The sequence below is a fragment of the Struthio camelus genome, chromosome Z, assembly GCF_040807025.1.
Source record: "Struthio camelus isolate bStrCam1 chromosome Z, bStrCam1.hap1, whole genome shotgun sequence".
In the NCBI taxonomy this organism is placed as follows: domain Eukaryota; kingdom Metazoa; phylum Chordata; class Aves; order Struthioniformes; family Struthionidae; genus Struthio; species Struthio camelus.
Genome location: NC_090982.1, coordinates 76977758 through 77000135, shown reverse-complemented (window position 1 = coordinate 77000135; position 22378 = coordinate 76977758). Strand labels below are relative to the sequence as shown.

Sequence of the window (22378 nt, the reverse complement as noted above, 5' to 3'; positions counted from 1 at the left end):
CAGCTAACACACTCATGCATATCAAATCAGGTTCAGGTTTCTAATATGAATCCTAAGAGATTATGCACATGAAAGAGCACTGTCCTCTGCCTTCAAGGTTTGCAGTAACCAGATCACACTGCACCTCTACAATGAAAGCTTGGGCAGCATCTCTGCTCCTAAAGCACAGCAGAAATCTCCAGAGGGCTAAGCTCAGCATATGGGGTCATCAGATTGCCAGTAATACACTGGATATCAGTTTACTAAGGTGAAGAAACAATTTCAGGAAGAAACATAGAATCCTGAATAGAGAATTACCAAATTCCAAGTTCTTCAACATCATTAGATCTTGTAACAAGGTGGGAACTGTATGGAAAGACAATGCCTACTCTGTTGCCATAGTCTGGAAACATGGGGAGAGCTTTCAAGTACAATCCAAGGTTAAACTAGCACTTGAAGTTTCACATCTCCTGTGAAACATTACAATGTGTCAGCACTGTCTGTGCAAATACAGCTGCTCTCCCTTTTCACTCTGAGAGCACAATTTGGAGGTTTCTTTAAATCTTACAACTGAGGCTGAGATGCCTGCCCGTCTCAAGTCAAGAGTGATGACTATTATCCTTGCCTGCATGGGTTCCTTATTAAAATACAAACCCCTTTGGTGTTGCTGCTTTTAAAGCCTACCTCAGTGCTGCTATTTTAACTTCCATTCAGCACTTCTTTGGAAGAGCAAAACTAGCCTAATGATTCACTGAATGCCCACCCCTGAAAGGCTGCACACTGGCTTCTAGTAAAGACTTCAGTTCAGTCACAGGGGAGCGGAAACACAGGGCTGTAGGACCAGAAAGTGAAACACATCAAGACTTTTGCCATGATAAACCACTAAATCATGTATACAGGAATATAATCAAAACAGCATCCAACTCACTTTCTGAATAATGTTTATTTACACAAGGCCCCCAGCTTGATTTCCTTCTCTTGCTGAGTTGCTATTTAAACTACAGGAAGAAGGATATAAACCTCAAGCTTGTGCCCCCTCTTATGATAATTCAAGTCTAGAAATCCATGCTGGGACCTCCTAGGACATCTTCCATTCCTGTGCTCTGGGACAGCAGTGAGCTGCCCCCCAAGGTGAGCCTGCCAGCCTTGCGCATGAGTGGCTCATGCCAAGCCCCATCCCTACACACGCATGGGGCCTCCCTTGGGGAAGAGAGGGGTGCCTACACAGCGGTGCCCTCGGGGGCCCGTGGGGCCGCGGCCTGCCGGACGTCCTCCCGGTAGCCCTTCAGGAGCTGGTTGAGCAGCGTCTTCTCAGTGTCGCGGCGTGGCTGGATGAGTGGCGGGAAGGGGTTCCCCTTGAGCTCGATGACGGCCATCTTGGCGCGGTCGCTGTCCCGGTTGGGGATCTGCAGCAGGCGGGTGTAGTTGCCAGGGTGGGGCTGGAACCGCGGCGCCAGCACCTTGAACAGCTTGTGGATGAGATCCTTCTCCTGCGGGGTGGCAAGTGCAGCTCCGGCACCGCCGCCAGCGGGGCCGGGGCAGGGGCCGGGCCGGGCCGGTACTTACCGTCAGCCAGAAGTCCGCCATGCGCATGGCCCGCTCGTCGGTGTCCCCCAGCTTGGCGTACTCGATGAGCTGCGGGCAGAGGGGAGCCGTGACGGGACGTGGCGCCGCCCGGCCCGGCCCGGCCCGGCCCGCCGCCCCCCGCCGCTCACCCGCTCGGCGTAGCCCCGCATCTCGTCGGCGCGCGCCCACGGCGTCTCGATGCGCTCGTGCCGCACCAGCGCCGTCACCAAGTTGCGCAGCAGGTCGAGGCGCGAGCGCGGGCCCAGCCCCAGCCGCCGCTGCACGCGGCCGTGCGAGATGGCGGCCACCGCCGACAGCCGCATCCCGCCGCCCTTCCCCAGCCGCCGCCGCCGCCGCCGCCGCGCGGCATCACGGGAGCCGCCTCCCGGCAGCCCCCGCGCGCCGCGCGGCACGCCGGGAGTTGGAGTCCGCCCCGCGGTGGCGGGTTCAGCAAGGCCTTTCGGCTCGCAGGACCGGCGCTCTCCGGTCCGGCCTTTCTACCCGAACCAGGGGCAGCGGCGAGCCGGGAGCACGTTGCTCGGGCACCACGCCGAGCCCAGGGCTCCTGGGCCGCCAGACGCTGGCGGCAGGCGGCCAGCCCGGGCACCACTTCGGATCGCTGGGGAGGAGGGGAGGCCGCAGCGGCCAGCGGGACCCGGACCCGCGTACCGGGAGGGCGGGGCGGGGCGGACGGGCCCGGCCGGGATGAGGGGAAGTCAGTTGCGGCGCGGGCTTATGACGTCGCAATCGGCAGCTCGCAGGCGCCGAGTGAGGCTTGCTGGGTGACCGGGTGCCGCGCAGCATGCCGGGAAATGTAGTTTCACGACGGGACGCGGCGCGAGGCATGCCGGGAGCTGCAGTTGCGTGCCTCGGCGGGTCGCCATTTGTCGCCGCAGCCGGTCCGACGGCGTTTGCGGCGTGCTCGGGGCTAGGCCGGGGCGGGCGCGCAGGGTGGGCGCTGAGGGAAGCCGGGGCGGGGGGGGCTCCCCGCTGCCCCTCGCTGCAGCCGGGTCCGGGCGGCGGGACACCGCCCTCGCAGGCCGTTTCTCTGAGCTGGGGTGAGGGGCGGGCGATGGCTGCCGGAGCCTTTGTCTGGTGCCCTCTTTCTCCCCAGTACCGCGGTGGGATGCCAGGGGACCCTAACGCTCGGTATCTTATCCCCAGGCTGTGCGGGGAAGGCACTGGGACGGGAGTCCTGTAGCACTCAGCAGGTGGTGGAGCCGCTGTCGCAGCAGTCCAGGTGGGTAAATGCCTGATTTCCGCAAGCACAGAGACACAGCGTATGCCGCAATGGCTCATGTCCTTGTAGTCCTGCCCTTGGCAGTGCGTGTCATTCGGCTCCAAGAGCGATGCTAAGAGGCAGCAGGAGGAGGTTTCCTGTTGCTTCTGACCATCGTTTCCATTTTTCAGGAAATCGGTTATGTAACAAAAGCAACTACTAACAGCATAAGAAAAATATCTTTGTTATTATGAATACATCATAAAATCACAATCATTTTATACACATTTTAGTATTTCATATATAAATAAAGTGAACAGTATAGTTATTGGAATGTGTAATAGCAACAAACATACAGATTTTTTCTGAAATTAAGAACAAATTCTTGGGCCCCATCCCCATCTTTTGTTGCTTCACTGGGATTTAACATTCTAACTCTGAAATACTGCTAGAAAAAAGGTTATTCTAGCTGTGATACCAACAATAACTCCAGGGATTACCTTACTTCCATTTATAATCAATTTTCCTTTCCTTTTCCTGTTTTAGCCTGACCATATAGAAATTCTTTTGTGCCAGTATTTCAGTTTTGCAAGAAAGACTAATCCTGTATGCACTGGGCACAGTGTTGAAATAACATTTTCCCAGCTTTAGGATTTTGTTAAACCCATGAACAATCAGCATTTTCCCATCACTACACGCTCTTGCAAATGTTTCCATTAAATATATTTCCAATATTAATAAAATAACAAACTCTTTATTATCCTTCTGCTTATAACTTGATGTCTTAACATCAAAATAATCTTTCTTTCTAATAAAATTATACATAGTATTTAACTATATGAAACAAAGTTGTCATGTGCATGAGCCTAGTAACAAAACTAGACATGAGTGTAGATGTTTCTACATTCTTATTTTGGGTTCCTAGTGGGGTTTTTTTGATATTTTTGGAGCCATAGAGTAATAAATAATTTACAAGCTAATGGCTTCCCTCTCTCCCTAGTAACCAAGCTTAAAATTGGAAATGATTAATCTGGTCTGGATTTATAAAACTTCAGATATGAAGAAGGTTTTATCTTTCTCTCTGAGTGTCTGTGTGTTTTTCTCTAGATATCATAATAAAACAGTTTCTGATACAATGTCTGTATTATGAAAGTTATCATATGGTTAATCAGAACTAAAATGAGAAAGGTCTATACAAAGATCTTGACGCAGACAGAAGGCTAAACCTTCCCAGCCACCTGTGTTCAGAGGGGCTCTCCCTGCTGGAGGAATTCCTGTGTCCTCTGAAGTGGACTTGTCTTTGCTGTAGTGTCCCCGCTGCTGGGACTCAGCCAGCTGCTGGGCGTCTATGGACAGGGGAAGGCAAAGCACAGGGACAAAACCATTCATGTCTTTTACGGAGGAAGCATGCCTGTTGGAAACCCAGCTCCAGGCTGTAAAAAATCATGATGCAGACTCTAGAAAGGGAAGTTACTGAGGTCCCCGTTTAGAAGGCACTTAAATATGTGCCCAAGTTGATGTGTGCAAGTCTGTAGGACAACTTTCTGTACTTAGAGGCATGTATATTTTTTACCCTTCTGGTTCAGTGTCGAATATCCTTTCTGCGGATATTTCTGCACAGCAGGGCCTCTCCCCCCACCCCTCGAGTTTGGTGAGCAAACTGTAGAAACTTCTAATTCAGTATTTATATTTGGAAAAACAGAGCTTAGAACTAAAGTAAGTGCCTTTTTTTAGGAAACGTGTTCCTTGTGGGTAGGGGGGATAAAATTTAGTTGATATGTAGGAAGTGACTCTTTTAACTTATTAGACAGTGTCTGATAGTCCAGAAAACTGCAGTGATTAGTTCTGTAGTAGAAATCAACCTGATCCAGCAGGTGATGAGGGGCAGTAACATGTGAAAGGGAGTAAACATATACATAATTTGATATTTGACAAACGTACTTAAAATTGTATATTGATGAACTGTGTCATTCATACCCAATTGCCTGCTTGAAGTTAAGAAAATAAGACGTACTGTCCTAGAGCTTCTTTCAGTCTGCTACTATGAGACCATCCCTCTTTCGGTCACAAGTTTCTCCTTAAATCTCACTGATCTTCTCATTGCCTGGTTCACAAGATTACTTGGATCTGCAGCTGCTGGCAGAGCTCCACCCAGAAGAGAAGCCCAAAGACCACAAGGGGAGAACACTATCATTTTTTCCTAAGCTGCCAGCTACCAGTGATTTAGTCATTGCTTTTTTAGTATTGATGTACGTATAAGGTGAAGAGAAGAGGAACAAAGAACATTAATATTCTTAAAGCTGATGCCCTTGCTTGTGGCATACTGATAGTGAGGAGTTGGGAAACAATTGCAGGAATGAACACATCCTCTTAAGATATTATGCAAAAGATAATAAGGGTCTAGAGAGCCAGCTGTGTATACAATATGACCTGTACTGGTGGTACAGGGATCACACCAACTATCTTCTGGCCCAGAGAACATGGAAGGGAATCCAAACCTGTACAAAGGATCTGGAAAGAGCCTGCTTATATTTTTCCCTATTTGTATGCTATTAGAACATGCAAGTCCTGAAAAACATGGCAAAATGAGAAATTTGTCTTTGCATTTGTAACATGGACAAGTCCCAGCACTATACATGCTGTAGAAGTAGCAGCTACACAGATACAACATGAAAGTTAAACATTTTGTGCTTAATATACTCCTTACATCTTTATCTTCTAAGCGTGGCAAAGTCCTCAGCAGCTCTGGTAATCCAAAAGAAATGGTAACATAAATCATCCATGAGGTATGGTCTAACTCATGCATCCAATTTTCCAGTGTTAAAAAAAAAAAAAAAAAAAAAAAGCATTCCCTTTCATCCCTTTTACAAATATGGGACCCCCTGTGTGCAGTACCTCACCTTAGCCATCCAAGTACCAGCTGAAGTGTATGCACTTCAGGCAGACTTGCACCTACTCATCCTCCTTAAATATCAAGCCAAATACACTGCAACTCTGTGTTCCAGTTCTGTGAATGCCATTTAGATTGCTCTCATATGACAGAGGAACAAAACAGACGGCAGCTCTTTGCAAACACGAGGCCTTTCTCCGATCTCAGTTTTACTTGGACCTCAGCGTTTCACCAAAGAAGGCAAGCACCCACAGGAGGTCAGAATCTGGCTCATTCTGCAAGGCTGGGATTAGTTTGGTGCTTGCCTGTAAGACTACTTGATTCACTTACTTACACAGTTTTTCCTGCTTCATAAGTTTCCTGTTCTATTTCTTATCCCTGTGTAATGTATCCAGTAGGAATCTACTGAGGAAGGGACCTGGCCCCCACACTAAGCAGCGGGAGAAGGGTAAGGGAGAAGGGGGGTAGTTTATGACAGATACATCTTCTTGACTCTCTTTGCGTGATACTCTGTAACAACAAAAAAAACAATTTCCAAGTCAAAAAGCAGTGCCTTTGTATCACTGCTTCTCCATTTTTTTGGCCTTTCTCTGCCATGATGGCATATTAGAAGGAGACGTTTCAGTTACAGCTGGCCTCTGCTGTAAGACAGGGATCCACCTTTCACACTTTCTTAAGCTTGGGTACATCAAGTGGGAACTTGAGGTCAGTGATATAATTCATTTACATGTATAAAATAACTCTGGACCTAGGCTTTCGTTTCTGCTGTCTTTCAGGGATGATGAACAGCTGCCTCTCTGTCCCTGGCAAGAATCTGGGTAGCGCGTCGTTTGGACACAGAATCAAAAGTAAGCATATAAGATGGTGGCGTCTGCGCCATTAGCTACAGCATGCTTTAATCATGCTAGCCCTATATGCCAGAAAGGTTTTCCTCATATTCTAGATACAGTGCAGATTGTAGGTTTGATGATATGGAATTCCTGCAAGGAGGCCACCGTGAATTGGGAAAGCTGCAGCATGGGCAGCATGGTTGGGGAAAATCAAAGAGAAAACTGGGGAAATAATATATATATATTTTTACATTGTCAGTGCATTTTTATATTGAACAACTCTAAGGGGCTCTTTTTCAGTAGGCCTAGCTAAGGATGGGCTGCTGCCTTATGTATTCTGGAGTCTCTGGGTGCTGCCCGTGGTTTGTAGTCTTCTCCGGATCCAAAATCTACCGTGTCGTGATAGTTTGTAAATTCCTGAGGTAATGGAAACTCCTCTGTTGATGAGTGAGTCCTGTGTCCAAACACTCTCTCTTGCAGCTCAGCAATGTCATTTCTGATGTCTGCCATCATCAGCAGCAGGAAGTCAAATGAACCTGGTGGGCCCTGCAGTCACAAAGCAGGGTCATTAGTAATATTGTACTTAACTCATAGTTTTCAAAAATGTTGATATAAATACCCTTGCAGGGGTAATTCAGTAAAAAACTGCTTCGTATTAGTTGCCTGAAATAAAAGGTCTGTCCTTGAATCAACCTGCTCACGAAGCATTCTTCGTGAAAAGGCAAAGGTTTTAGCAGACAGAACCTACATCTAGAAGATGCTTAACTCTTTTGTTACTAAACAATTCTTTCACTGTATCTTTTCCCTAGCAGCATTTCAGCACCCCACAGGAACAGAGGAGATAAATCTTGTTTCCCTCCTGTTCTTTCTTATTAAACTGAGAGAATTTACATTCTTATTATTAATAATTACTAGTATTTATTTTTTTTTAAAATCTCTAGGGAAAGCTGATACTTGGAAGCTGTCTTTTAAATACAGTGACCCAATGCTGTCCATCACATACTAAATATGTTGGCAATTACAATGTAGAGAGTATGCATCTGTTTTTATCTGATTTTAGAAAATTATTTCTTTTTAGCTGACTTCACAGTGAAGCACACTGTTTAATACCGAGAACCTCATGTTGCACATCCTGCTAAAGATCCATCCCATCAATGAGAAAAGACTGTAAGAAGGAAAATTTTAAACAATTTCACTTGAAAATAGATTGTAAATTTCCATCCTTTTCCAGCTGACTTGCTCAAAGCCAATATCTTGCCAAAGTCCCAGAGAGAGACTAGGGATAGGTTTTTGAAAGGTTTCAGGGATCAGACTACCAGCAGCAGCGTTGGGTGAGCAGTACGAACTAGCGCTGTGCACAGGATCTCATGCCACTGCCTTCTGACTGTGTCCCACCCACTGTTGTAGGGCAGAGACACACTTAATGCCTTTGATGTAACACCCTGCAAGGGAGGAGGCGTGTAGGCAAAAAGCTTTGAGGAAAACAGGACGTTATTTTCTTTGAAATAACTTTTTCTGTTCATGTAAAATGTCATTCGCTGGGCTCTCAAAACAGGAGGTTTTTTTTCCCTTTTGGCTGGTCTGTGGTTAGTAGCCAACATCACTTTGCTGTGAAAATGCTTGCTAAGAGCAATACTTACAGGTATCCCTTTTGGTCCTGGTGCTCCTCGCTCCCCCTGTAATCAATATCACCTCAGTTAGTTTGCTGTGACTAAAGGAAACAGAAAAAGCACGGTTTGCCTCAGCAGACACTCTTACTGTCCCCACGCCAAGAGTCATCAGTTTACACTAAATTTACTTGCTAAGAAAAAGAAGACCTTCAAAGTAGCCCCTAGGCTCTCAGAGGTTGACAGACCTCACACTGAGCGCCACTGGTCTGAAGTGCATTTAGGGGAATGAGCAGGTGGTTATGAGAGTGAGGATTTGCATGGCCACTTCTCTTTGTAAGCGGTGTCTCGACTCCCTTTTCTTTTCTTCCCAGCTGCAGTTCCGAGGCATTTTCAAGTACCCTTCACACCTGAAACCCCTGTCCTGCCAATTTTCAGTGCCCAGGTTTATGGGCACTGCAAAGCTTATGCCTTGGCCAAGCTCTGACTGCCCTCATCCATGTCCTGTGAGACTTGCTCATGTTCATCTGCCCTAAATAGATAACAGATGCTTCTTTGAACAGAAACAGAGAGAGAGAGAATCAGAACTTCTGCTCTCTGTACTTCACAGCCCTGGGGAGATAAAGAAGTATCTTCATGGACAAAATAAGTTTGTTTGGTGTTTTTCTGGTAACGTACATCTGGCTTCCTGCATGTATTTTCTTTGCTAGCAGGATTTAAGACTTGTCCCAACATCATCAGTAGTGTCTGCAGCAATAAAGTTATTATAATAAATAACCCTGCTACAATTACATGCTGCATTACACCTGCTGGGAAAACGCTAAATAAACGTGCAATGTTGAGATTTTGCAGCCCTGCTCTGGTGGGCCATTGTGAGGGTAATGGGTGAGCATCCAAAAAGAAGAAAAAGTGAAGTGGGAACAAATATACTGGGAGGAACATAAGAAAGTGCCACTGGCTCTAGTGGGAGCAGAGCTGGGCACTTCTGATTTTCACATAGACAGTAACAAGCCACAGGTAGTAGCAGAAATTTGCAAGAGAGCAGTCTAATGAAATAGGCTAAGACATCAGATTCTTCATGGAAAAGCCAAAAGAGCTGTGGAGAAAGCAAAGGAGGCTGATGGACAGATATTCTGGCAGGGCTATTTGCAAGACTTGAGGGATGGGAAGCATGAAATAGCAGAAGGAAGATATGAAGGGATGGGGGCAACACGACGTTTTCAGCATAGCAAAGGAAATGAAAGAGGGTAAAAGGGGATGATGGCAAATATGTAGAGGGTCTCTCTAGTGAGCCTGCGTTTCGCGTTCACATGTGCCCACATTGTGGAAAACAGTACCTCTCCTCACCTTGCTACCATCTCTCCCTGGGGCTCCCGGTGGGCCCTGCAAGAGAAAGACGTGTTCACAGGAATGTAACAGACTATGGAGCTAAGCCCAAATGTGCAATGCGTAACAGGAAGGGTGAATACTGACCACAGGGCCCCGTCTGCCCTGCTTAATATGCGATATGTCTGGAGATGGTCCCATAGGTCCCATTGATCCCCGAGGGCCTGGCTGTCCAGGAGGCCCAGGAGGCCCAGGAACTCCTTGACTCCCTTTTGGTCCTGGAGCCCCTGAAATCAACAGCAAAGGTTACCTGTCAGATAAAGCATTCAGGGCACTTCATCAGTACAAGCAGAGGGGACTAACAGCTTTTTTGAACCACCTGATGGACTGGTCGCCTTAACATTCCCAAACCACAAATCCATAACAACACAACCAACACAGTAGTCATTTGAGACAACATTACTCCCTGCCACAGTGGCTACATGAGATCTGCACAAGACAATTAAACCTGGTGTAATGAAGAAGCCAAATCTGCCACTGCAGTAGTGGTTAGGGACGCAGACTGGGAATGAAAAGAAAAGCAGAAATGCCTTATTTTCACACAAAGAAGAAGGGAGCAAAAGTACACATCTCATGTGAGAAACACCTCTTGTAAAGAGAAAGTCTCAGACAATTTGTGGAAAAGTTGGGTCAAAGACATTTACACATGACTGGCACAGAAGCAGTGTTTTTTGGTCATGGCCTACGGCTCTCTTTTGCCCCGTACAGCAGCCAGTGTGTCAGACAAGAAGGGCTCCGTTCTTCCATTTTACGTCATACCATTTTCAGCTTCTGTTGGGTCATCAGAGAATGCTATTTTTAGGAAGCACTCAGCCAGCAAAGTATACATTTAAATCAAGAGAAACTCTCTGAAAAGCAAAACAGAAAATCAGGCACCTGAAACAATATTTGCACAAAACAAAATCCATTAAGGTGCCATTAGCTGAGTTGCTTTGTAAAGAGGAGAAAGCATTTTTCTTCATATGGAAGACCTGTGGAGGACCCCAGAAAGGAAAGGCAGAGAGTGAAGATGGTTCAGCAGGACGGAATATTTATGATAAGGATTTTCAGAAGGAGTATAAGCAAGTTCAATGATGAACCTCTCCGACTCCTCTTGAAGACCCGGCAATACTCTTGTTAATTGCATGGAAGAGATCAGCACAGATGATTTTCAAGCAGAAAAGATAATTCTACAGTACCTTGGACAGCTCAGGTCATGGGGAAACCAGATGGGAGACATGCAGAAGCAGGCCTACGTTAGACAGACTGCAAGGTGATGCACTGCGCACTTCAGAGCCTGACGCAGAATCTCTAACCACATTGTCCTTGCACTTATGATCTACTGTAGACTGAAGATACTCATCCTCCAAGAAAATGAGATAAAGACTCAAAAAACAAAGCAAGACTGCAAAAGTGGGGATAAATGGGGATCAGTTCAGTAGACAGTAAATCAAACAAGGTAAGGAATATCAGCTAGTTCTCCCTAAGAATGTTCCTGAAACCCAGAGCATTTTCCTTGGATTTACTGCTAACCTGAAATCAGATCTGCATTCAGCAGAGTTGAATCTTTTCACGTCTCTGGCCTCAGGTTGCAGAGTGTCTGGCTTAAGTTAATCCTTTAGGAGCTCTGTGCTTTTCTCATTGCTTCAACCTACAGCTAAGCAAAGTGCAGGTGTGAGTGGAGTTTTACTTTTCTTTTCAGATTCCTTTGAATCCGGGACATAATATAAAACCAAAAGATGAATACTTCCAAAATCAGATGAGGAAAAATAAAATGGTTGGCACAAACCCCTGCAAACTAACAGCACCTTTTCTGTACTACTAATGACAGTGAACTAAAGTCATAGGCATTCCTGAAAGGAAATGGAGAATGTTTAGGACAGAGCTAAAAAAAGAGGAAATGACAGCTGAGGCAGGTGAGATTTCCCAGAGAGAAGGGGAAATGTAATACATACAGGACAAACATAATCTAGATACAAAAAAATACGTGGACGGTTGGCAGAGGCTGACCATAATGACCAGACAATTTTTCTTTTTTAAATTAAGTACAGATACAAATATAATAATAATAATCAAAGTATGAAACACATGAAATCCTATCACACTGGAAGATTGAAGCTTATTTTTATTCACGGCGCTGTTTTACACTCGGATCTCTTTGGTCTTGTACCTTACCTGGAGGACCTCGTTGGCCAGGCTGCCCTGGAGGACCAGGGATATATGCATTCGATGCAAGCACTTTTTCACCAGTGATTTGCTTGCTAAGATCAGCAGCATTGTTTGGTAGTAAAGCAACCTGCAGAAAACAAAAAGCACTGTAAGCCCTCTGTCATTCAGCTGGATATATTGCAATCTTGATTTAGCTTTCATGTGGACACATATTTAAATACTTTAGAAATATATAAAATCCTTATTGGTATCCATGGTTATACCAACACAGCTCTTAAAGGCCCAGTAAGGACTGCAGTTCATATTACATCAAGCTATGTAACACAGGGAGAAGAAAACCCACATTTTCTCTGATGCCGGTAAAAGACCAAAGTTCTGCAGCTGGTACCCATGGGCACGCTACTGGAGAACAGCTTTTTGCATCTGAATTGTCCTACAAAGGCATTAGAGCTTTGCAGAAAAGAATAACCAGAAAGTGAGCAGCTGGAGGAGGATGGGGAAAGATTTGCTGCACCGAGAGCTTCCTGCCACTTACCTTCTCCTGAGCACTGCTAATGATTGATAAACACTGGTACAAAATGAGTAAACGGCTGGTGCACGCTAGTGCTACTGGTCAAGGTATGTTTTCTGTAGGGTACCAAAGCCTTTCCGGTGAGATATGTCCTTCTCTTCTGGGTACTCCATGGTGCTACAGGGTTGGATAGAGACCTGCCAAATGCTACAGTGTCTCCATGGTGTGTGCGTGGGGGTGGGGGGAGAAATGAGACTGGGGTGCAGGAGAGGGGAACTCTGCTGGCCATCTCCACCAGCTCCTCAGTCCTTTCTGTGTCACCTGGACAGGGCCAGGTCTCCAGGTGTCATCTGGACTAGCTAGAGTGTGAACTCAAAAGCAAAGGCTTCAGGTTCACACACAACAGGTTCTTGCTCAACCCTGGCTTTCAGCCCAAATTTTCATCACTGCTGTCCTGACAGTCTGGCTCTGTGCGTGTGCCTGGAATGGCTGCTAGAGAAGCTTTGTGCCAAACCTTGTTCAGCTATGCTGGAGACCAGCTGAAGTCTGGGAGAAGTACCTGTCATGTATTAATTGGTTTTGCATGCTTACAGCTGCACCCACGAGGTACTAAGTACTTTCCAGATAGCAAAGAAGGCATATCCCTGTCCTGAGGAGCTTGCAGCCTAGGGAAGGATGAATAAATATACAAAGGCTGGTTATCTGCAGCAGCTCTATCAGTGTTTCTATCCTAAAAAACAGCCAGGGCAGAGGAAAGGAAACAATAGCATTTTTGAAAATCCTGTTGCGGTAGCCAAGCAGCCCCAGAGCCTCGGAGGCGTACTCCTGTGGTGTCAGCGCTCCAGGGTTCTCTGGCTGCCCTGCGGTCACCTTCCCTATTCACCTCATCCACTGTGATTTAGCTCTGATTGATTGACTCTAGTTCCTTGTCTGTTAGTCTCCTGCAAGTTATCTCCTGCTGCGACAAAAGCACCGGTTCTAGCCACTCTGGTTTTTCTCCATTTGATTCTCTAGTGGTCAGTCTCACCTAAGCCAGCGCTAATTAGTCTCAGGAGGGATTCTCATCCCTTTGGTTGATGAGGACTACAAGGGTCAGAGGAAAAAGTCTTTAATGCCTCCCTTTTGCTAAGGCTATGTCATTTTAGGCACATCAATCTCATTCAGAAACTTCTGCTTGATTGAAATGGATTTTAGAAGACCACAAGGATACAGAACTGGATTTAATCAGCAGTTATTTCAAATGATTGATTTAGTTAAAAATCTTTCTCTTTTAAACTGTTTTCCTCTTAGATTGCAAAGTCTTTGGGGAAGAGGTTGGACCCTCATCTCCAGTGGGGTTGGCTGGAAGATAGCATAGACATTCAATACAGTAGGTTTCTGCTTGAGTTAGCATTTCATAGCTTCCCCAGGCTCACTTGACATCTTTGAAACCAGTGGACAGTGGAGGCCATTTACTTATGTAAACAAGGACCACATATTGTTATATATTGCTATATCATAGACATGTTCTGGCCCAGTGTTCCATCTAACTCTCACAGGATAAATGTTGTGGCATCTACAAAAATAAAAAAGAGCACTTCCTGCTCTTAATTCCATTAATTAATTTTGATCCAGTGAACTCTGATCAGCCATAATGCTTCACTGCAGTCTATCAGAAAACATATGACTGTGTTAAAGCCTGTGACAGCAATAACGCCTAAGCTAGCAGACTCAAGTTTTCATGTACAAGATTTCTTTTAAGCTCTTGCCTTACTTTGTTGTCCAAAAGAAAACTGCCCCTCACCACACATCTTCTACCAGCATTGATGGGACCTGCTCGCGGGTAATCACTACCAGCTGGGAAGATGCGTGGGAACCTTAACTCTCACCTGTATGTCTTTCTGACCAACCTCTATGCAGAAATTTGATGAGAAAACATTGTCATGGAGAGTGACAAGCTACAGCTCCTTTCCACAGGGAGTTTTAAGTGACCCACACAGACAAGTCTAGTTTTGCAGACTATACTGTTTAACCAAACAGGTGTCTGGACCTGCTCTGCATAAAGATCCAAGGCAAAAGCCAGTGAGAATATAAGGAGAACTACATAATATGATTTGAAATGCCGTAATCCACTAAATATCAGGTCTACTTACCCAGATGGAATGCATTTAATAATTGAACGTATTTAGAGACATTCTGCAAACCTTTAGTCTCCCCAGAGTCAGTGGAGGGGAGATGACAAGCCAGGAGGCTGTTCTACAGTCAGAAAAGAAGGTTATTAGTGGTGAATGGCCACATGTAGAGTTGGGAATTTTGCCCTGCCAAATAGAATTGAAGAGATATTTCGGCAATACAAGGGCAAATCTATCCCTGGGGCAGCTTCGTTGCTGCCCTGAATGAAATTAGCTCACTGGATAATTTGATGATAGACTCTGCAACATTTTCCTGGGAGAGCTGCATTAAAATACATGCTGACCCCCTGCTCTCTGCTAGTGCTTTTCATCAGCTATTTAGAATTCTCTGTACTGGACTGTTCTCAAAACTCCTATTTGTTTCTCTAATTATTTGGTATACACCCACAGAATGGTTGAGGTTGGAAGGGACCTTTGGAGGTTAGTTCAACCTCTCTGCCTCTAGTGCAAATCTAGTGTTTGTAAAGCAGAGTCAAAATAATAATGCTATGCACTTGCAATACATAGGGCAAACTTCTGTCAGCAAACAAGCTATTAGTTAGGAAATGGACTTTCTAGAGCAGCCAGTGCTGTTTGCAGTTTGGGGTTGGATGCAGAGAAGAGTTGTGATGGAACCAAAGTGAGAAAAAATGATGGAAATGCTGAATCAGTTCCTGATGGCAATTCTGAAACATACAGTTTGACTTTCAGGCTAGAATTCAAAATGCAATGACAGGAATACAAAGATTTATCAGCCATTTGTGACTCAGGCTTTGGAGAACATTGGTGTTCCAAAGACAAGATTCCTGAGCTGTAGACAAGTTAAATGACATGTTGTAAGTCTTATAGGAGTTTGGTAGATTCACTACAACCCTGCTGGAAATTAGTAGTTGGATCAGTACTTCACAGAAACCCCACAGGGTGTTTCTTAGGTCAAGGTAGCTACTCCTATGAGCCTTCCCACACAGAAAATGGTGATTCTGCACACCCACTGCTCTGGGTTGTGCCTTTGGCGTTGTCATCTTTGATTTTCCAAAGAAAAACAATTGCCTGATTTACCAATGACTCTGCAGCTTTCAGAGATAACATCCCAGCCACTGCACCACAGATCAAAGTGTGGGACTGTTGAGGCTAAAGGGCTACCCCAAGGCTCACAATACTTTACACCCTAGGCTGAAGAGGAAAATTCGGTAACTGGGGGCTCTCACAGCCACATTGGCTGGGGACCGGCCCAAGGAGGTCAGCCAGCCAGCCAGCTCCAGTCAGTGCGCTGCAAAGGTGCATCTCCCTGGGCCGCATCCAGACTGTCTGGAGTGGGGTCCTGATTTGGGAATTTATGAGTATCCCTGCTGATAAATAAATGTCACTTACTATATAGTCTCTGCCGTGAATAATTCTTCAGATTATGTTGCAAATGGCCAGGCTGGAGTAGAAAGGTGCGTTTAATGGCAGAAGATTCAGCATGAAGAGGATTTAAAAGTGTATTCTGTTCTGCTGCTTAAATAAGATATTGACTTGTTCCTGCCAGCAAGGCTGTTTTAACAAATAACTTCATAAGGTAAAAAAAAATCAAATAGCTGCTGTGAAAGCATCTACACATGCTTCCCCACTGAGTCAGCTGGACTTGAGACATACACTAGAAGTGCCAAAATACCCAGACTTTGGTCTAGCTCACTGCTCCTTTATATTTCCTCGCCAGCAAATGGCTGCCACATATACTGGGGCCAAACCATGTGTTTTCGATGTTGACTCAAATCCTCTCGGGGACTGGCTATATTCATTGGCTTAATTTCTATTTCACCTTTTAACTGAACCAGGATCTTGGTCCAGAGTGACCTTAACTTTCTCCCTCTAGAGCTTCAAATCTTAATAGTGCTTGGAAAATACTTTTTTTTTTCCATATGCTTGCAAATATTTGTGAGAGTAAGTTTTAAAGGAAGACAGCGCTAGAAGCAAGACTCCCCATGTTCAATGTTGCATGCTGCATCTGGAGTTTTGAGCAGTTCCTAGGAGTTTTGTGGCCTAGGTGATTCTGACAGGGTTTGATAGGAGTGATGCTGGACATGGCTTTCTAATTAAGATGCTTAAATATCTGTGCAATAGGCTCCAACAATGCCTTAATTCCGAGTGCTGAACTGATTACTTGATTTTTTTAAATTGCTGGCTGTGTGTCAGCATGTCAGATATCCTTCCCCTAGTTTTCCATTCTTTTCAGTCTTTTCCCTGAAAGGTCTGAGATCAACCTAGCACTGCCCCAAGTTCCTCTAGTATATCATGAGACAATCCATCCCACTGGATAACTCCTCCAACACTTTCTGCTCTGATCCAAAAGCTAGTGTTTTCTGGATCTGAAGTATATGGTACAATCCTCTAAAAAGTATTGGTGGCATCACCTCCATCCTTTAATCCAGTAGCTAGTGCACACTCCGGAGGTGATACGGTCTTGACTTCAAACCCCTGCTTGCCTGAGGAGACCCAAAACCACACCTCCCACTTCCAGAAGCATACGCCAAGTCCCAGTCACAGGGTTTTCTGGATTGGCTCCGTCTCAGACTCTTCTACTAAACTTAATTTTGTATAAAGTTCATAAAATCCAATGGCCTTCACCGCAGGACTAAAGACTCATTGCCATAAACTGTCTGGCAGACAGGAATGAATTTTTCTGTGTAAAACAGAGTAGCTTCAATCGCAGATGTTGAGAAACATCCTCCTGAGAAGGATTTGGCCACAGGGAGAGGCTGGTGAAACATGAGGACTCACATCTGGTGAAACATGAGGACTCACATCTACTTGGGCAGAAGAGCAGTATGAGCCCAGATCTCATCTCCTCTCAGCATGGGCAAAAAGCTCTCCCCACTGTGGCGTAAAAAATGCTGGGGATGTTATGGTACCACCTCTTGCAGTTCTGTCTGTGTGAGGCACAATCCAGTGGGCACCTTCTGAGAATGCCAAATAGATCAAGTCTCACAAGGAAAATACTTGGGGAAAACTTAAGGTATAGATCCCAACGGAACTTAGCTATGAGACCAGAACGAGCTGCTTAGCATGGTCACAGTTACTGTACAGCACAAGGCACCCACAGTAAGAGGTGTTGAGGGTATCAGCTTTTTATCAACACTGCATTTTGAACATAGACTCCTAAAGTAAGACCTAAAAAACGTTCCATTAATTCAGTCCATAAGTTTCCATGAATTCTTGCACAAACTGTTTGGCCAACAGTGTGATTCCAGGTTCCTCCCTGGAGGTCCATGCAAGCTACTCAGCCTCACTTACTGTGGCTGGATGAACATATAGATACTCAAAAGCGTGGCTTCTTTTTTTAAGCCGTTTGGTATCCACTAGCAGGATAAATTTGAAAAGCAGAATTTCCGTCGCACATGAAATTCTGCCCTTCCACATTTTTCTTCATACTGATTCAGAAAGAAAACAAGGCATTTTGAGATTTTTTTTTAGATAAAAAGTATTCCAAAACGTCAATGTATTTCATTGTAGTGATGGAGATTTCTTTCTTCTTAATAAAAATACAATGAATGAATTGCATTAAATGCAACAAGTGACTATACAAAATTTTGTCTTGACACAGTGAAATTAAATGAACAGCCTGAGTGAAATGTTTACCGCCTGTCAACATGAATTGCTTAGAAGCATCCTGCAGAACATTTCCACTCCAGTGACTCTGAATGTTTTGAAGGGGATATCAACATAAAAAGGCATTTCATCTGGATCTCTGCACTTGCCTTTCCAAATCCTGGGGTGGGTCTCCGGTTTATTTCAATCCTACCTAAGTGCAAAAGGATCACACTAGGAGCAAATAAACTTGGAAAGTTTTTGAGTACATTATACTATACTTCTAAGGACACCAAGATGAATACAAAAAAAGTTGGGTCTAAGTTTTTTTTGGTTTTTGTTTTATATCAAAGTTAATGTATCTGCTAGTAATGCATTTATCTAGCCACACGCCTCCTGTTTGGCAACTGTCCTGTATCAGCACCCTGTTAGTGCAAAATCATACTCTCCCATGTTCCCTCATCTGCAGAATATCTTGCACGTACATAAACTAACGGTGGACAAAGTTCAAAATGCTGTGTTTTCAGAACGAATGGAAAGCAGAGGAAAGCGCAGATTGCAAAGAAACCTGGGCTCAGATTGTGATGGGTGTCTGCCAGACTCTGTTACCAAGAGCTTGGTATAACTAGCAATCTCCTTACAGGCAGTACAAAAGCTTAAAGGAAGAAATGCCATTCCTACATGATTTTACAGTATGTTGCCATCATCTTTATGGGCATAAGAGCCACATGGCGGTGACACCTCCAAACACTTAAATTTAAACTTGGTTATCATAAAACAATGGTCTGGTAAAGACATGACTGATCAATGATCATACCTTTTGCTTCAGTTGTAAAACCGTCTGCTTTATTTGATGAAATTCCTTACAAGAGGCACAGCATGTCCCTGGCTTCGCCATGTTTTCAGATTTCTCAGGAAGCCCAGCTGAAAGAAAGCAGTTTCCAGTAGAAATATAAAGATTCAAAGCAAAGTAATTCATAAAGTGATTGCAAAAGCAGCCAGAGTCTTGCAGGTTGTTACATTTCCCCAGAAAGTGAAAAGGAGTCTTGCCATTGCTGATGCTTTGACTGTGAACTGCTGCGTAAGGCTAAGAAATTTTGCAAGGACAGCTCTGAGCTCATTTCTAAAGCAGCTGTTTCCAGTTAACAGTCCCTAAAGAATTTATTTTTTTAATACCTGAACATGTTTACACCCATTCTTTTATCTTTGCATTTATGCTAGACTAACCGTGTAGATCTGAACTGATTTACAGTCCTCTGAAGGGCAAATTTTCGTATGCTATAAATTACAGTAGAATCTTTTACAATGTGGCCATTTCATTCACTTTGCACAAACTGCTCTTTATCGTCACTGATTATTCCTCCATGCAATGGAATCAGACTGATCAGAGACAGGAATTGAGATTAATGATAGGGATTTAATTCCACGCTGGAGAAAAGGTCACACCAGCTGATACTACGCAAGAATGAAATCTTTCAAGCATGTATGACATGATTCAAACTGTAACAGATATTGCAAATGTTATTTTTGTCTTTTTCCCAGTCTCATAAACAATGAATCAATTCTGTATCACAAACAAACAAGTACTGTTTTAACAGATGTCCTATTAAAGAGAAACGTAGTTGCAAAAACACAGTGCAAAACTTATTGGCGAACTCTAAGCAAGCTTTTCTTCTTCCATTTATAGTATATGAGAAGCACTGAGTCTACTGAGGACCCTGGATGTGATGTCTGGTCTTTTACAATGTTCACCTGTAAGGGTTGCTGGAAAAGTTTGAACACTGACCACACTGAACACTGAATCAGAGCATACCGTGTAATGCAAGAACTCTGCAGGTGCTGCTGATAAAAGCCAATAAATCTTCACAAATCTTCAAAAAAGGGTCAGCTAAAATGCACTTAGTTATTGTGTTATGTTTCTCACTTGGACACACACTTGAGTGTCCTTATTTAAGTCATCTTTTCATAAATGTGGTTTGATTTTGAAAACATCTCCATCATTCTTAAGAAAAATAGAACTTTTTTTAGCACTAAAGATATTAGGTGGTGCTTGCCTTCAGATGTATATATCTACAGGGTCCAATAAGGACCATTGCATTTACTCCTGTTGGCCATCTATGGACCGTCTGTGCCATCAGCAATTTAGGACAAATTGTTTTTCTGTAGGATTAGTCCATCCGACTAAATCACATATTCCTGCTTTTAGAAGTCGCAGGCTTATTTCTCTCTTCTTGGAATGCCCTGTGACAAATGTGCGTCTTTCTTTCATTGTCCTAAAGCAGGTAGGAGAAGGCCGTAAGGGCAATGGGGTGGAATGGCCCGCAGCAGTAAGGACACCAGTATTACTGATGAGCTCATCAGAAGACTAGGAGGGTTTGGGGAGGGTTCCGCACCTATCATCTGGCCGCTCCTACAACTGTAGTCCAATGTCATTTTCCAGCAGGACTTCAGCCTTCATGTGAAGATAACTGACTATGTGTCATCTGCTGGCTTCCTCACAGCTGTGTTTCTAATGCAAATCACGTTGATTTTCACTTCTTCCAAAGCCTCTTCGCCCATACGCAATTCTCTGTTAGATTAAAGCATCTGCAGTATGCAGCAGGGGCTTTCTTAAGGAGGAATTCATATGCCACAATTAGGATACCTTGATATTTCCATAAGCTAAGTTTTCTCTTGATCACAAGTGTTTTGACATCTCCATTTTGGACCTGCATAGGATTTACAGAGGCTCCTATAGAGAGAGAGATTTTAAAAAATATATGCTTTTTGTTCAGCTCCAGTAGAGTTTGTGTTTGGTACTAGTCTTAAACCAAAATTTCTTTTAACAGATAACTTACCAAATGAGTTCCCTCACAAAATGCACACATTGTGTTAAGAAATGTTGCTGAAAGCAACATTCGGTCATAGGGAGAAACTGCCAGATGCTCTGCGGTTGGAAACCTCATGCAATCCCACTAGAATCAGTGGAATTATGTGCAGATTAAGAAGCACTGAATTTGGCCTCTACTTCCATTATAAAATCCAGTTTATCTTCCTGGAGGATGTGGTGCACAGGCAGACCACTATTGATAAAACAGGGCTGTAATAACGCAGGGAAGCAACCATGGCTGGGGGAGGGGAGTGTCAGCTAGTGTTTGGGAAATATCATACCACTGAGATTTCTGCAAATCCAGTTGGATTGACTTATCTCAGGAAGAAGTCCAACAGCGTCACACAAGCGAGTGTGAGCTACGTCCCAGGAGAGAGGTGGAATCCCCCTAACTCATATCAGACAGAGGTGATGATTTGCCCAGGAAAGTAGTCATCCATCAGACATTCCCTCTACCCCCATCTGATCCCATGTCAGGAACAAAACATGAATAAAGCCAGGACAGAGCATGGATAAAGCCAGAAGCCACCTAGGACAGGCCAGAGGAGGCCGGAAGCAATTAGACTCTGAGCCACCCACGCTCAGTGCAGATACTGAGGTCACCTAAAAGGATAAGTTTGGCAAGCACTGAGCAAGACACTTATATAACCTGTTTTCATTGTACAAACATCAATGGGGAAACTAAAACCATTTCAGAGAAGGTTGAAACCAGCCCCATTTTATGAAGTCTTTACAAACCACTAAGTCTAGGTCATGCCTTGCATTGCTCTCCTTACATAGCTCCTTTCATCTGAGTGAGACATCGGTGAGCCCTGAAGCACTTATTGCTAAGAGAAGTGCTGGGAGAAACAATGTGTTTTCTTCGCGTGCGCTTGATGACTTTTGGCTTGCTGATGCTGGACGAGAACGAGAGACTGGCAGAGGAGAGCTCTGTGGGGAACTGTGCCGCAAGCACTCTGTTCATGGAGAACGCTTAGTTTCTCATCTGTGTTGTATTATCTGGGCTCAGCCTGCCGAGATGGTTTAATTTGCCTACTTATGAGTGGGTAACTATTGTCTCTGTCAAACGCAACATGACTGTGCATGTGGCAAAATTGCTCCCTATTCTTGTGCCCTACTGACAAACCCAAAGCACTTCACCAAGCCACTTGTTCAGAGCCAAAAAGCATCCAATCATCTCCAGGCACAGTACGCTGAACACGTGACTAATAATTCTCCATGAAATGTGCAATATGGTTAAAGCTGGAGAAAAAGGCTCTACATGGATTTTACAGTCTCTCATATTAAACGTCAGAATAAAATGTAAGTGTTCCAGCTACCATTAAAAGGGGATTGTCTACTGTTCGTTGCGAGGTAATTCCAGCGTAGAAGTGGTGCTCCCTGTAACTGTGCAGGGGCTTGAGCTGGCCACGAGGTGGTGCGTCATTATAGCCTGTTCAATTCCACTCTTGAAAATCCTGCTTTTCTTCCTGCTGACTGGTAGCTACAGACACGAGCTGTGCGATAGCTGACTTCTCTTTCATTTACACCAGAGGTCTGGCAAAGTTAGTAATATTATCTTGGAGTACAATAGGGTAAAAGAACAGAAACTATCCTTACCTGCTTTGCATAGCTTATTTGGGAAATTTTTGAGAAATGGTGTGTATTTAATTCCAG

At 44.5% G+C, this 22378-nt stretch overlaps 2 protein-coding genes and 1 long non-coding RNA gene across 8 annotated transcripts in view; 1 reads left to right on the top strand and 2 right to left on the bottom strand.

Annotated features, from left to right (window-relative positions):
* Positions 1-903: 903 nt before the first annotated feature.
* LOC138064836 (large ribosomal subunit protein bL17m-like) lies at positions 904-1937 on the bottom strand. The gene is made up of 3 exons (XM_068928920.1): positions 1695-1937; positions 1546-1614; positions 904-1469 (listed from the first exon to the last, which is right to left on the bottom strand). Exons 1-3 carry the CDS (start codon positions 1866-1868, stop codon positions 1200-1202), a joined length of 513 nt encoding a protein of 170 aa, XP_068785021.1. The 5' UTR covers positions 1869-1937; the 3' UTR covers positions 904-1199.
* A 32-nt stretch (positions 1938-1969) lies between these two features.
* On the top strand, positions 1970-20593 carry LOC138064837 (uncharacterized). Of its 6 annotated transcripts, none has more exons than XR_011138101.1 (4): positions 1970-2078; positions 2710-2785; positions 6431-6502; positions 17870-18677. It is a non-coding gene; the product is annotated as an uncharacterized lncRNA (long non-coding RNA). The 6 variants fall into 6 exon arrangements; XR_011138099.1 differs by lacking the exon at positions 1970-2078 and adding an exon at positions 2289-2404; XR_011138097.1 differs by lacking the exon at positions 1970-2078 and adding an exon at positions 2368-2444.
* Positions 2993-22378, bottom strand: part of LOC104147812 (collagen and calcium-binding EGF domain-containing protein 1) — a 110581-nt gene continuing 91195 nt past the window's right edge. Inside the window, exons 6-11 of the mRNA XM_068928919.1 lie at positions 18671-18777; positions 11632-11752; positions 9565-9704; positions 9439-9474; positions 8125-8160; positions 2993-7030 (exon numbers count right to left, since the gene is read on the bottom strand). Of these exons, the coding sequence (XP_068785020.1) occupies positions 6794-7030; positions 8125-8160; positions 9439-9474; positions 9565-9704; positions 11632-11752; positions 18671-18777 (677 nt within the window). The 3' untranslated portion in view covers positions 2993-6793. The remainder of the gene's footprint in view (positions 7031-8124; positions 8161-9438; positions 9475-9564; positions 9705-11631; positions 11753-18670; positions 18778-22378) is intronic.